This window comes from Mastigoproctus giganteus, chromosome 8, assembly GCF_048544385.1.
Source record: "Mastigoproctus giganteus isolate SK-2022 chromosome 8, ASM4854438v1, whole genome shotgun sequence".
In the NCBI taxonomy this organism is placed as follows: domain Eukaryota; kingdom Metazoa; phylum Arthropoda; class Arachnida; order Uropygi; family Thelyphonidae; genus Mastigoproctus; species Mastigoproctus giganteus.
The window spans coordinates 14937387-14953879 of NC_143582.1; the positions used below are offsets into that span (position 1 = coordinate 14937387).

Here is a 16493-nt window from a genome sequence, read left to right on the forward strand (position 1 = left end):
TCCATCGGAACGGGATCTGAACCTAGGTGTTTCCTACACAATGTGGAAGGATTAATGATTATAATCGCTGCGCTACCGCGAGGGAACATGAATCACACCTATTAATCCTTTATTTTTAGTAGGAAATCCGTATGATTTTCATGAATTTATGATTATTGTTTTATGAATGCGCATTTATTGTATTTTTGGTGGATTTTATGGTTTTGCAAATTAAGGTTTACCCGTATGTACGGCCCTGCAACAAGGAGGAAAAAAAAAAGAAAGAAAAAAGAAATCGGACCGTAATTTTTAAATTATTTAGTTTCAAAAGACTTGAACGTTGTGCGTGTTTCCCTGATGAAACTCATTGTTTAAAAAAAAAATTAAATCTGACTTTTGATGTAACTGAGGTAATTTGAATAGTGAGTCAATGTTTCCACAGAAACAAACGAAATCTGGAATTGTAACACAGTAGAAAGCAAAACAGGGCTGTTTTATTCTCCCAGATATCAAGAGATATTGTTATTGTTATACCACCCCCATTACTGCAAACAGTGGATGTGGAATTACGCATGGGTAATAGACCGAACGCGTACCACCCGGATGACCTGAGCAGGTAGTTTTATTTTATTACTCGGGTGAAATTATTTCGTCAGGGCAGGGTAACGAAAGAGGACGAGAGGGGAAAGTATCAGTATTGTCTTTGTAATCGTTATACAATCGTTTGTTTTCATTCTGCAATGTAAATACCGGATATCTGGTTTCTAGAAAATGGCTAATGAAGGGACAATTAACTATTGTATTGTATTGTGCTATCAATTAGTACAGTTTATGCAACTGAGAAAGATTCTTACCAGAAAGTAATTACTCTTCAACCACTGTATCTCGTCTTACTATTCCATCTTTTTGCGAAAAAAAATTTATGGGAAGAATTTTAGGATGGCACTTTAACTGAACTCCGCCCATAAAAATCAATTAAAAAGTAAAACGGTGTATGCGTAAGTGTTAATATGCACACCTTCAATAATATACGAAAATCAATAAAATAAATTTCTGCTTCCTAAATTTCAGGTATTGTGTCTAATATGGGGACTTACCCAGAAAGCACCACAGAACTAAAGAGATATTTGGGTACCGGACCCATGTGTCGGTACGCAGCCGATCTGAGAACGGTGATGAGAATATTATCAGGAAGTAGCTGTCATCAGCTGAAATTAGATCACAAAGTAAGTAAAAACTAATGAGCTTATCTTTTGGTAGTTATCAAGAAAAATTTTTGCCTTTTATTATTTTTTATATTTTGTTATGTTGGAATGCCAATTTCATGGAAATACGTTTGAGATATACTTAAATTTAAAAGTGTGCATTAATTAGTTGTGCAGATCGTTTGTGAGTTATTTTTAACTGTAAAACATATAAATCGGGGATTTTTGTTAACTAGGATCGTTTGGCGAAAACGAAATTTCATATCGTTTGGCTCTTTATAAAATTTCATATCGTTTGGCGCTTTAGAAATTTCATATCTCTTGGCGCTTTAGAAATTTCGTATCGTTTGGGCCTTATGAATGTCAAATCGTTTGGCCCTTTAGAAATACCATTTTTTATTTCCTATAAATATATTTTAATATGAAAATTATATTTTAAAAAATATAATCCTTTTTTTTTAATGTTTTTATTAGCATCATGCCTTTTATACAATAAGTCAAATTCCAGCAGGACAAAGATACTCTTATCTCTTTTTTGGAATCAAAATATTAAAAAAAATGACGGAAAAAACAGAGATAATATGAAAAACTTTATCAATAAAAAAAAAGAAGAGAATAATCAGCAGTTCAACGATCAAGTACCGCGAGAGTGCACACAGATAAAGTTTCTGCTTCGGTGTTGGATGGGAATTCGGCAAACAGTAGTTGGTAACCAGTTTAAGACCGTAAAGTCGGTGAACAGGAGTTTTGAAAATTGGTCTTCAGCTAACTACTGAGTGATTTTGAAGTAGCTAATTGCGTGTAATAACAGCTTTTGGAATGTTGGTAACAGGTTGATTGTTTCATTCTCGTATCTGGTATGAGCATGTAATTACATTCAAATATGAGGTGCAATTCAGAAGGAAATTCGCCCCTGCGCTGTAGCAAGCGAGAGAATAGTAGGCTGCAGATGCCAAGAAGTTTAGACTGTTGCGTATGAGCTTCCACCTGGCCACTAGAAATCCGGCTTATTTTTATTTATTTTTTTTTTTTCAAGATTTCCCGTTTTTAATTTTTTCCTACCCACACTCAGGCATAAAATTATTATTATTTATTTATTTATTTTTTTGAGAAAAACAAAAATAGTTCAAATATTCACCACCAGGGACCAAAATTTACATATTAAGACGTCACACCGTATGTACAAAAGGGAAAAAAACAGCTCTTTTACATCATTATATTGTATTATGTTGTCGTACGGCTTTAGGTGCATCAGTGACTTAGTTCATATTGCTGTACTCTTGTCGATTTGCATGTTTGCTGGACGAAAAACTCCGAGTTTCCGGAAGAGAAACCATGCAGCCCTCTCCTGAAACCAACTAACTAAGCCATATTCTGAAAAATCCCATAAAAATTCCTCGCGTCAGTTATGGGATTCGAACTTGGGCCTTTTCCACCCAAGGTGGGAATGACGGTGTTTATAAGTACTGTGCCACAGCAAGGGTGTTGTACCATGTGAAAAAGATGCTATCACAATACAAAGGTTTAAGAGTTCGTCTTTTCATCAAAATAACCAGTCTTATTATAATAGCCTTCTGCTGTTTTAAAGCTTTCAAACATGTACCTCCATATACCTATTTCTTTGAATCTTGTATGATTATAAAATAAGAAGAAATAGGAAATCTCTGAGATAGACCAAGAATTGGATGTTCTCAAATTATACCGGAAGTTGTCCTGTATAGCCGAATCTATCGATAAACAGGTTCCTTCCAGATCTCTCAGCATTTCTAGGATACGACTGATGTTCCGTGGAGCGTTGTCACCATCGCGGGTAACACAGTGGTCATAATGATCGTCCACCCCACATCGGCTGGAAAAGACCTCAGTTCGAATCCTGTTAATGACACGAGGAATTTTTATGGGCTCTTTTAAGAGGTGGCTGAGCTTGGTCGGTCTCAGAAGTGGTTTCATGTGTTTTATTCTGGAAACACGGATTTTTCGTCCAGCAAAACAAGCAAATCAACCACTACAGAGCATACTCAATTTACAGATAATATAATGTCTCATAGCCTTAGTTGCTTAATACGCTAATACTGGAGAACCGTAGCTATGTTTTCAAATTTCTCAACTAATAGAGTATTTCACTGTTCGAATTCTTTCCCTAACTCTTTTCTACCTCATTCCATTTGCTCGAAATACTTTGCACATGGTCAAAAGTCCGGAAATCTCATTGTTTGATGAAACTACAGGGTACTGCACTTTCTAGTTTGACAGGAGTTGAATTATAATGAATAAATTAAACTTAATTCCAAAAGATTTAACGATTAGATGGAATCGAGACGAATTTGTGCGTGTCTGTTCGTGATTCTATCCTTAATGATGCATTCTTTACAGGATGATGGAAACTAGGGACGCAGTCAAGCGAGTAGGCTACCGGGTTCATTCTCTTCTAAAGAGACTTGATTAAAACGAAAAAAACAAAAACAGAGTATTCTTCCTAGGTCAAAACGGCGGCTCTAATCCTCAGTCTCCTCCAAAGAAAATTCCTGGCTGCACTACTGGCTGGAACTTTGTTGAACTGGAAAGAACAAACTAAATCGATGGCTTATAACTTGCTTCATAACGTGTGAATCAATGAAGAGATCCTTGAGGGTTGGTACTCATGAAGCTTAGTACTGTAGATCTTGAAATAAACAGACATTCTTGGATAACAACTGGGCTCGCTAGGTTCTGGTGATTGGTGCGAGACTCTTCTTCGGTACCTTGCAATATCTCTTGCTGTTCATTGTGAACCCTTTGTACTGGAAATTTTTGAATTGCATTTTTTGAAAGCATTGGATTTTTGCTTCGTTTGTTCGATGCACATTCTATAAAATTCTATAAAACCTATAACTCGAAGACCCTAGGGGCCCCATGGTTATAATCACCGTTCTCTCACATGGAAATGGCCTGAGTTCGAATCCCCTCAATTACACGACAATTTTTTGGGTTTCTTTTTTTGGCTGAAATAATCTCCAGCGAATGTTTCATATTGATTTTTCCCCGAAAACTCGGCTTTTTCGTTCAGTAAATAGCAACCTTACCGCAGAATATACGCAGTTACAGACATAACATGTATACTGAGGTCTCAAAGCGCTTTAGTTGCTGTGGCGCCTAACAAACACCTAAGCATTATGACCTCGGAACTAGATGAAATTTATTCATTCTATGTTCCAAAACAGGCCTCCAAAGTTTGACGAGACCTTTCAAAAACATCCTGTATAAATAAATGAGCTGCAATTTTTCTTTAGGGCTGTGTATCGTTTTGCTCATAATTGCCAAATCTTCAACGAACTAAAAGAGATTTTCATCCAGATAGTTGTAGTAACAAAAGTAAAAAGAAATTCAATACGTTAAGAGACGGCCATTAATTAACCTGACTGCCATCTTTTGAATTGGGCCAAGGAGCTTGAGAGAGGTTTTCGGGCCAGCATCCCAAATATGGGAACATATTCCGTGATAGGGCGGATTTGGAATTTGTGCAGTCAGTTGCTGTTTGGAAGTAAAGTAACGCCAATAGTGAAAGAGAAAACCCAATTTTTTTTTGGGTAAAGAGGAATCAATATTTGTGGTAAGGTACTCATGCCGAAAAGATTATACGAATATTTCTAAATTTAACTTTAACTGAACGCGGAACATTTAAATGGATATCATGGTTCTCCGGCAGTTTCATGAAAATTTTGTTATTTATTCAGGTGGACATTGCTGATATTCGTGTTTTTTACATGGAAAGTGACGGAGATCATCCAACCAGAACGCCAGTCCAGTATGAAATTAAAAATTCCATAAGAAAGGTGAGTTGTTAAGTTGTCAAGTCTTCTTTACTGTAATTACCCTGGAATGATATTTAGCAGTTGCTGTAAAATTGTAAAAAAAAAAAAAATAAATTAAAATAAATTATTACTATTTGACATCCTTGCTACAAAGATTGGATTGGATTGGATTATTTCGAATTTGCGATCAGGCATTGAATACACCATGAATTGTCAAACTAATAGAGCAAGATTATCTGCGAAAAGATCTAAACCTCCCAAACACTTCCTAATTCATTTCACAAATATACGTGGTCTCAATTCTAATCTCAACGATGTCCATTTCCACTTGCAGTCTGCCAAACCCCATGTACTTTTTCTCACAGAATCTCAGTTATCGGTTGATTCAACTACTGCTCATCTCAGATGCCCAAATTATTTGCTGTATGATTCCTTTCGCCTCAAATGTGGTACTTGTGCATATGTCCGTTCTGATATTCCCTGTCAGAGACTTGGTAATTTGGAATCTCCTCACTTTGACCTTCTCTGGCTTAAAATCTCTCTACCTCATTGTGTCAAATTCATCTGTTGTCTCTACCGTTCTCCCAACTCCACTAATCACTTGGAGCTCTTTGACTTCCAAGTCAAAGAGCTCCTCTCTTTGCAACTTGACTTTCTCCAGTCCAACTTTCCTAACAGTGAGGTAATTTTCCTTGGTGATTTTAATGTTCACAACTCCAGGTGGCTTCCGTTTTCTAGTCACACCGACACAGCTAGTCGAGATGCTGAGGCTTTTGCAATTACTAATGACCTAGCACAGATTGTCCATTTACTTACAAGAATACCGGACAATCCTAATCATACAGCCAATACGCTTGATCTTTTTCTTTTTTGGTGATTGTCTCTTCTCCAATGGAACCTTTATCTCATGGCTATTCCCAACCTCGAGTTGTTTGGCATTATAAGAATGCAAAATGGGATGACCTGCGAGACTTCTTTTCTTCTTTTCTTTGGTCGGATTACTGTTTCAAAACTTCTGATGTCAACGTTTGCTCAGATCGTGTCAGTGAAATTATTCTTGCAGGAATGGAATCCTTTATCCCACACTCCACTTTAAAATCTCGTCCTTTATCTAAACCTTGGTTTTCCAATAAATGTGCTAAGGCTGTTCAAGAGAAGAATGTTGCATATCGTAATTGGCTTGTTTCTAATTCTTCAGTTTTATTTTCTGCCTACACCAAAGCTCGCAACAATTAATTAGTCCAAACTAGAGTTTAAACAGGCTAAGAGTAGAAAACTTGCTTCTTGCCCTAATGGTAGCCGAGCATTCTGGTCTCTTGCCAAAGCTATTGGCCGCAACTTTTGCCCATCTCTGCTCCCACCTCTGTCCAAACCAGATGGTTCTGTTGTCACTTCAGCCAAGGATAAAGCTGACCTGCTAGCATCCCATTTTTTTTTCAACTCATTTATTAATGATCTTGGTAAAACACCTCCCACCAATCCCAACATGCTCCATTCAATGCCTCCTGTAGTCTTCCGTCAAAAGGATGTCAGAAGGATTTTGATGAATCTTGATGCTAAGAAAGCTCCAGGTCCTGATGGTATTTCTCCACTTGTTCTCAAAACCTGTGCTCCTGAACTTACTCCTATTTTTTGCCACCTTTTTTCACTTTCTTATTCCAAAGGTGTTTTTCCTTCTTCTTGGAAATTTGCTCATATCCAGCCAGTTCCTAAAAAGGGTGACAAATCACTCCCATCCAATTATCGTCCCATTGCAATTACATCTACTCTTTCTAAAGTAATGGAGAAATCAATTAACCGCCAACTCTTTAACTACCTAGAAAACTTCCGTCTGATAAACGATCGCCAGTATGGATTCCATCAGTGTCGATCCACAGGTGATATCTGGCTTATATTACCCATTTATGGACTAATTCAATGGAAAGGTTCGGTGAAATACAAGTAGTTGCTCTTGACATCTCAGAGGCTTTCTATCGTGTTTGGCATAAAGGTTTTTTAAACAAGCTTCCATCTTATGGTTTGCCAACTGTTTTTAGTAATTGGTTATCCAGTTTTCTCTCTGATCGCTCACTGAGGGTGATGGTAGATGGCTCTCTGTCTTCTAACTTCTTCACTAATGCTGGTGTCCCCCACGGTTCAGTTCTTTCCCCCACTCTTTTCCTCTTGTATACTAATGACCTTTTTCCATTGATGGAAATCCTATCCGTAGTTTTGCCCATGATAGCACATTGCATTCCACTTTCCATTTTGAGAAACATTGTCCTGCTCAATCAGCTTCAACTTCTCGAAAATCTGCTACCGATTCCTTAAATGCCGATCTTCAGGTAATTCTCCAGTGGGTCAAAGACAACTTAGTTGATTTCAATCCTTCTAAAACTCAGTCTTGTCTTATATTTCGCAAAAAGGATTCTTCTGCTCCTATGCTTATCTTTGGTGACACTCCGATTTCTAGGCAAAATGATATATCTCTTTTGGGGATTACCCTGACTTCTAATCTCTCTTGGCACAAGCACATTACAAATATTGCTTCCTCTGCATCTAAAAAACTTGGTTTTCTCTTTCGCTCTTGGCGTTACTTTTCTTCCAAACAGCTGCTCACTCTGTATAAATCGCAAATTCGCCCTGCCATGGAATATTGTTCCCACATTTGGGGTGGTGCCCCCAAAACCTCTCTCAGGCTTATTGATTCCATTCAGAAGAGGGCAGTTAGGTTAATTAATGATTCATCTCTAACAGAGTCTCTCCACTCGCTTTCTCATAGACGTACTGTTTCTGCTGCATGCCTCTTCTACAGATACTTCCATGGACACTGTTCTTCTGAATTGGCTTCTATAATTCCTGCTCTCTCTCTCTTTCAAAACAGTCCGAACACGTGCTGCCACCAGCCAACATCCATTTACTGTCCAACTTGAAACCCACAGAACCAACTTTTCATCTTCCTCATTTATTCATTCAACTGCCGTTTTCTGGAACAACCTTCCTTCATACGTATTTCCTGAAAATTACAATCTACAGAAGTTCAAGTCCAATGTCAACAGATATCTTCTTTCGTCTTCTTAACCTCAAACCCAAGCACGGTACTAAGTACTATAGGTTCTAATACCTCTCGTGTTTGGGGTTTACATAAAAAAAAAGAAGAAAAAAAAAGGTAAATAAAGCTATGAGGTTTCATTATTATAGTGTGTACAATTGCATGCATTCTCCGCTCGGTTTGTCTTCAGCGAATATATTTTTTACCTGGATTTTTTCCCCTGGGCATATAAGTTTTTCATCCAGCAAGTAGGAAACCAAACGTAGAATACACGCGGTTTACAGATAAAATACAGGGTTGTTAAAATTAAAGTATCCCTATGTAGAGGGCTCTGGAACGAGTTCTAATGTTCGTACTGAGAGAAATTGGGACAACAGGTACAATAAAGAATGCGCTCGCCATTTATTGGGAAAAAAAAAAAGAATTAGTTACAAAATTTGTCACTGTATCACCCTGTGGCAATACAAATCACTTGAACAGCGCTACAATTGTTCCATGTGTCCTCCATTTTGGTCAACAAGTTTCCATTCGAAGAACAGCATTTTCTACAGCAGAACGTAACATGTCAACTGGAACAGCCAGCACATGACGTCTAATGCTGTCCTTCAGATCTGCCAGAGTTTGACATCCTTCCCGATACACCTGGTTCTTCAAAAAACCGCACAACTGGAAGTCGCATGAGGTGAGGTCCGGTGATCGGGATTAGCATTAGCATTATCATTAGCATTAGTAGAGGCATTTGATGCAAGAAAGCAAGCTTATGCAGCATCAACCAAAAAAATAAATAAAGTAAAAAAAATAAATAAAAAATAACCACTTCCACTTCACCCCTCTGTTCGTTCAAAATACCTGTCCAGCTGAGCCTTAAACTTATTTAGGCTATCAACTTCCACGACAAGGGATGGAAGTCTGTTCCACCTACCAACCACCCGCTGGCTAAAGGCAAATTTCCGCACATCTATCCTACATCTGTCTTTCCTCAATTTGAACTTATGTCCTCTCAGGTGATTATTCTGAGCAAGAGGAAGAATCCCATCAGCATTGAGCATGCTCAAACCATTCAAGGCTTTATACACCTCTATCAGATCTCCTCGCTGGTGCCTAGTCTCCAGACACTGTAATTCGCAAAACTTAAGCCTTTCTTCGTAAGAGCACCCCTTTGTTCCATTCACTAATCTTGTTGCTCTTCTCTGTACTTGTTCCAGCAGCTCTACATCCTTCTTGAAATGAGGCCTCCAGGCCTGTATACAGTACTCTAGGTGTGGCCTGACCATTGCCTTATACAAGGGAATAATCACCTCCTTATCCCTGCTTCCTATATATCATTGACAATATACCATGAGCTATTCTTGCAGCCCGTCTGCACTGCTCAGAGAACTTCATATCTGCCTGCACAACCACCCCCAGGTCCCTTTCATTCTCTACCACTGTCAGTGTAGTACCACAGAGTTGATACGTTGCTCTGGGGTTGCTGTTTCCCATATGTAGTACTTTACATTTGTCAATGTTAAACTTCAACGGCTGATGACCCGTTGGCTGATGGCTGATGACCCGTTCGTCTGTAAAACGTTGCCTTAGCAATCTTTGAACACAACGGTGGATGTGGGGGTGGTGCACCATCTTGCATGAATATGGTATCCTGAAGGCACCCACATTGTTGCAGCTCTAGTATTGCAAAATTTGCCATTTCATAATATCGCTATTCAGTGACGAAACAGGTGCGGGGTTCAGTCGGTGTTACCTGTTCAAAAAAATATGGCCCAATCATTAATGTGGCCGTAAATCCACACTGTCACTTTTGGAGAATGCAACGGGACCCCTTGGATAACTCGATGGTTTCTGTTACCCAAATGCGACAGTTTCGCGTATTCACTTGTCCATTTAAGCAGAAGTGGGCTTCATCACTCCAAAGGACGTTCCATGGCCAAGTGATATCCATTGTCATTCGTGCCAGAAACGGAAGTTCGTATGTGAAACGAATGTCTGCATCACCATGCTTTAGCTGCTGTAATATGTGCATCTTGTAAGGATAATACCGCAACACCTGACACATTTATAGCCTTACAGTGGAATACGGTATGGCCACTTCATGAGAAACAGCTGGCACACTTGCGCTATCACATGGAGATTGACTTGATAAATCCACGACAGCCATAGCCACACCTTCAACACGAGAGAAGTCCACTCGTTTTTGACCACTACCTGGTTGAACACCAAGGTGTCCTGTCCCTTCAAATTACGCAAATCACATAAGTTATTTGCGTAACTTATACAACGTAACTAAGATAACTAAGAACACAGCGCCACACAGTGACAAATTTTGTAACTATATTTTTTCTTCCAATAAATGGCGAGCACATTCTTTATTGTACCTGTTGTCCAAATTTCTCTTCAGTACGAGCCTTAGAACTCGCTCCAGAACTCTCTACATAGGGATACTTTAATTTTAACAACCCTGTTCATTGACATCTCATGGCCTCAGTTGCCATGGCGTAAATTATAAACAGCGACAACGTAAGATTAAAAAACCCGAGGCGATCCTAAGCATCTTTTCGTAGTAAAAAGCAACAGTTGCTAAAATTCCTTGGTCTGGACAACCCGAATCTTTTAGTGTTCCAATTTATTTATTTATTTATTTACTAGCGTAAATAAATGGAACATATTTCGTTTTGAGCGTATTCTGAATGAATCATGCCGCTGTTAATTTTTTTTAAAATTTTTTTTGGCGTTTATAATCTTAGTTTATAATCTGCGTCTCATGACCATTTGCAGCGAAGAACGTAGGCAAAGTATTTTTCATTATATACAAAATCACCATATTATCTTCGAAATATTGAAAAAAATGTAAATATTACAAATAAAAATATTGTAAACGAATACCCACTACTTTTATGAATATCTAAAACGATATAATAATGCAGTAACATAAGATTTGTGAAGGGGAAAAAAAATAAAAAAAAAAACGTGCTTCAGCAAGCAGATATCATCCTTGCACTGAACTCGGCCTAAGAGAAAGCCGAGGGTACGTAAGTAATTGTGATTGCATCACAAGCACGCGCGCTAACCACTAGACCAGATCACGTTACTATGTTTCTTGCGTTAAACTTTTGATATAGTGAGAAGTTTTAATTACGTTATTCCATTGACGATTATTAATAAATAAAAGTTAAATGCTATTAATATCTTTGTGGCTTTCGGGAAGTTACGTTTCATTTGAACTAAATTCGTTCTATCAAATGAAAATCCGTTTTCCTTGAAAAACTAAAATAAATAAATAAATAATAATTCAATCAGATACAGTTATGGCATGCGGACGGACAGACAGATATGATGAAGACAATAAGCGATGATTAAATATAATGACTGTATTCAGTTATTTACGTATTTATCCAAGTGTTTTCCAGGGTATCATTATGCTTTAACTATTGCGCAGAAGTTAAAAAAAAGAAAAAAGAAAAAAGAAAAAAAAAAAGAAAATCTATATTATTTTGATTGGGGGTGGGGGTTAACCCCTTAGTCCCTACCTGGGACTATTTATCTTTCTCATTAGATTTTAATATTTTAACAGAACTGCCGAACTTCTTTGAAATCAATCTTAACGTCTTTTTTTTTTTTTTTTTTAATAAAACCAATATGAAATGTGAATTTTATAACCTCTTTTATAATTTACAATAATAAGTTTAAATGTATGATTTAAACTAATAAGAACTTAATTTATCTAAAGGACGATAGTACTTTTAATTTATTCCATATTTGCATTATTGTATTTTAAAATCTTATATTTAGCGATATTTACAATCTGTAATGTTCAAATTTATAAGACTGATGCGTGTGTCAAAAATAAAAAAATAAAATAAATAAATTAATAATATGGCAATAAAATATTTTCTTCATAAAAATATGAAGCAGAGCCGAACTCTAGCCTCTGCTACCTAAGCGTTGCCAGATGACACGTGATCGTCGATCCTTTAAACAGTGTCGCCATCTGTTACAGGCATGGCACACTAAGTATTGTTCCACTTACATGTACAGTATTTCAACAGCTGTTGTAAGCGAATCTGTGCTCCTTATTGTTACTTGAGTTTTTTTTTAATTTATTCAAATATTTACGCTGTGCATCACAAAACTATTACATCATTAAAATTTAATACGTTATTTTACCTTAAAAATTTATTTAAAATAATTAATAAAATAATTAAAAATCGATCGCTACAGAAAATATTAGGGATTTGCTACAGAAACTATTATTACTCAAGGGGTTCGTGAAGTAAAAAATGTTGGGAACTACTGCTCACAGTTATTTTTGTGTTTTGAAATCGTCTGGAATCTTTCCTTAGTAAAAAATATTTTTTTCCCTCTTAGATTCATAATATAGAAGTTATGAAAAAAATCATAACTTCTGTATTATGAATCTAAACGAAGCTGTAATACATATAATACATATAAATAAAATTATAATATAATAACATATTAATATTATATATATATTAATTTATATAATATTATATTAATAATAATATAATAATAATTATTATTTATAATAATAATATAAATAAAAATAAAATTAAAATATAAATGTAATACATATAAATAAAAATAAAACGTTTTAAAAGGTCTAATATGATCCCTGAGCAACATATTGCGTAGTAATAATTTATTTATAATTTTAAAGTTATTTTCTTCAGTCTGAGTTATGTTGCAAGTGAACCTAGAGGTAGCATTGAAGAAGCGGCAGACAATCATACCACGAAACGTATGTTTTGTACATACGGGGGAGGGGTGAAAAGTTTTAGATCGCAAAGATTTTCGTAAAAGACAATATTGCCAATCTGTGCTGTGACTCTTCTTGTTTGTAACTATCTTCCTCCTTTACAGAGGGCATCGAAGTGTGGAAGATGAATGAAGATGGCCACTATCAAGCACCATGCAGTCATTGAATGCCTTTCATTTAAAGGGAATCTCTCCGAAAGAAATTTATGAAGATATGCAGCAAACATTCGAGGAATCTTGTCCTTCTTACGTCACTGTCAAAAACTGGGTTGCAGAATTTAATCGTGGACGAGACAGTGTTGAAGATGAATCCCGCAGTGGGAGGCCTATTACTGTGCCAATACCTTGAAATGAAATGTGGATGCCATTCATGAACCAATCATGCAAGACTGCTGAATAACATTGAGATTACACTAAAGTACTGAATGCAGATCAGAAGCGGGAAATAGTGAGGTGTTGTCATCAGATTGTGAAGCAATTTGAAACTCAGTTTTTTTTGGGGGGGGGTGTCACTATGGGCGAACTTGGGTGCACTACTTCGACCCTGAAACAAAAGAACAATCGAAACAGTGGAAACACCCCTATTCACCTCCCCTCCTGAAAAAATTTCGAGTGCGGAAGTCGGCTGGGAAATTCATGGCATGCATCTTCTGGAATGCAGAAGGAGTGATCATCGTTGATATCCTGGAACGAAGTGCCACTATCAATGCCGAGTTTATTTTGACCCACTGAGACGTTCCCGCGAGGAACTGAAGCTCAAGAGGCAAGGGAAATTGGCCAAAGGAATCTCAGTCATTTTGCACCAAGACAATGCACCAGCGCACATAGTGTTTGTAACTTAAGCAACACTACGTGACTGTGGGTTCGAACTATTACAGCATCCACCCTACTGACCGGATTTGGCTCCATTGCACTATTTTATATTCCCAAATATATATATATATATATATATATATATATATATATATATATATATATATATATATATAAAATAGGACTCGAAAGGACAGAAATTTGATAGTGACAATGCTGTAATGGATGCAGTCAATAACTGGTTTGAGTCAAAATCTTCTGAATTTTATTTGAGCGGGTTACAAAAGCTAGTGATCGGGCCAGAAAGTGTAAGGGGAGACCATGTTGAAAAATACGGGTTTCACAACTTTGCAGAATTCTTTCTATGGGAGGATAGAAAATTTCAACCTCCACTCATATTTTTTTAGGAAATAAAATACAGTTTGTTATAACGCAGAAAGAAGTGCTCATTCTCTTACTCTTAAGACTGCAATTTTATAAGAATTGAGGGAAGGTTTTTTTGTGATTTCTTAGAGCAGTATTTCTCAACCTTTTACTTCTAGCGCATCCTTTTTGCACAAAATTCACGATTGTTCCACGATCTCCACAAGCTTGGAGACCGTGTTACGGATAGCTCCCCCCCCTCCATATGGCGATTTTCTTCCCCAGATCACCACCAGGGCTGAAAATAAAAAAAAAAATTACAAACGGTACGATCTTACTACTTTATAAATCATGAAAATTACTGAATGAGTTACAATTTTTTTAGAGCATAATTTACATTTTTTTTTTTAATGTATACTTTTCTTTCTCTCTCTTTCAGGTGGTGGAATATCTGGGGACGGTTTGCAAACACAAACCACAGAAAGTACATATTAAACGCCTACGATGTGCTTATCGTATTTGGGCCAGCATACTTTGCTCCTCAGATTCGCGAGACCTCCCAGCGGTAATGACTGGAAGTAAAAACGAACAGTTGAATCTAGGAAAGGAGCTAGTAAAATGGTTTTGTGGTTTGTCGGAGCATACTTTCCCAATCCTTTTGGCAGCTATTATGGAGAAGAAGATGGGGAATAAAAATCCAAAGAGTGCAAAGCCGTTTCAAAAAATGGTTGCTGATACCTTACAAGAATTCCACGACATTCTTGGAGACAATGGGGTTTTCATCTATCCACCTTTCCCCACTTTAGTTCCGTATCACAATACGATGTTATTCAGGCCCTTTAACACTGGTTATTTAGTTTTATTCAATGTTTTAGGTCTCCCTGTCACTCAATGTCCGCTAGGTTTAAGTGAATGCGGTAAACCTCTTGGAGTGCAGATTGTCGGAAACTTACACAATGACTACCTCACCATTACCGTAGCCGAAGAGTTGGAGAGAGCATTTGGTGGATGGGTATGCCCTTCTAGCATTGATTTGGGGTCTTCCAAAGAGGTTACTGTGGCCGGTTCCATCTAAATCACAATCTAGGAACTCGTTTCCAAAAAACACAAGCAATAATCTTCATTCTGGTTATCAAAGACTATAAGGACAGTGGGTAAAATTTTTGGACTGCAGTTTTAATGGTACTTAATTGTACTTTGCAGAATAATGCTATCATTTGGAATGCTAGACGTACCACAAGAAACACCACGAAGTCTCTCTTATGTTGAAATAATCAGATTGTTCTAACAACTCCATCCAATATGACTCATTATTTCTGTGTTGTTATTAATGGAAATCAGCATATATGATTTGCTGATTTAACATTTACAGACGGATGTGACATTCCTCTGCCGTTACATTTTATGTAGAATACAATTGATATGATGAACTTTGTGAATAAATTTTCTACCATCCTTTTGTATCTCGTTTTCCCATTGAAAGTTTTTGTATCGAAAATTAAGTGTGGCGTCCGAATGTCAAAAGCTTGCGCCCGTTGGATAAATCTCTGACAATAAAGATACATTCAATGTTTTTTTTTTTTTTTTTTTTTTGCCAATTCTCGCAGGTAATACAGTGGTTATTATCCCAGTCCTCACCAGTATGGAAAAGTCCTCGATTCGGGTACCTTCAATAATGCGAGGAATTTTTATGGGCCTTTTTAACACAGTGGCTGAGTTAATCGGTCTTAGGCAAGGATAGTGAGGCTTTTCTTTCCAGAATCCAGGGTGATTTTCATCCAGCAAAACAGGCAATCCGACCAGAGAACACACGCAATTTATGGACAAAATACATGGGTGTATGAGTTTGCTCCCTTGGTTAACCGACGACGATTCTACCAACTGTGCTACCGAAGAGGGCGACATGGATAAAGAACCTTCAGGAACTTATATGGATTGGAACTTTTAACATGATTGGTGTAGCCCACAGTTCTTTTGACACATAAGTTGCGTATTAAGAGTTTTTCTGCTCTGAAGTTCATTATGTTTGAGGAGCTATATGTTCAGAATCATTTGATCATTTATTGTCATCAGTATGAAAGAATCATGCTGATGACATTGAAGAGGGATTCTTATGAATCTACATTTGGATGAAGGTCATACCTAAATTTACAACTCTGCTTTGAACCATTTAACTAGGCACTGCATTATTATTCATAAATTCTATAGAAGCCAGACTTACAGGCCTATATAATCGCCCGGGATTGATGCGGTGATGACTGAAAATGATGTACATCATTTTCAATCTGCACATCGTTAGAAGAACGTTTGTGACCAAGCCGTTGTTTAAGCGGGACAAACAAATAGAAATCAATCAGTGCGAGGCTAGAGCTGTGAGTAATCTCTACAGTTTCACGCGCTATGCGCTGCATTCCGTCATCTTCAAAAGCTGCTCCATGTTCCAGATTGTTTTCTGCGAAATGAGTCCCTAAGATTTTTTTTTAGAATTCCAATACCATACAGCATTAGTGGTATGTCCATGCCTTTTAAAATACATAACAA

The 16493-nt window shown here is 37.1% G+C and overlaps 1 protein-coding gene across 1 annotated transcript in view; it reads left to right on the forward strand.

Annotated features, from left to right (window-relative positions):
• LOC150081284 (fatty-acid amide hydrolase 2-like) overlaps nucleotides 1-15410 on the forward strand; it is a 60355-nt gene extending 44945 nt beyond the window's left edge. Inside the window, exons 5-7 of the mRNA XM_090379601.1 lie at nucleotides 1051-1205; nucleotides 4898-4996; nucleotides 14392-15410. Coding sequence (XP_090235727.1) covers nucleotides 1051-1205; nucleotides 4898-4996; nucleotides 14392-15027 — 890 coding nt within the window. The 3' untranslated portion in view covers nucleotides 15028-15410. The remainder of the gene's footprint in view (nucleotides 1-1050; nucleotides 1206-4897; nucleotides 4997-14391) is intronic.
• Nucleotides 15411-16493: the final 1083 nt, after the last annotated feature.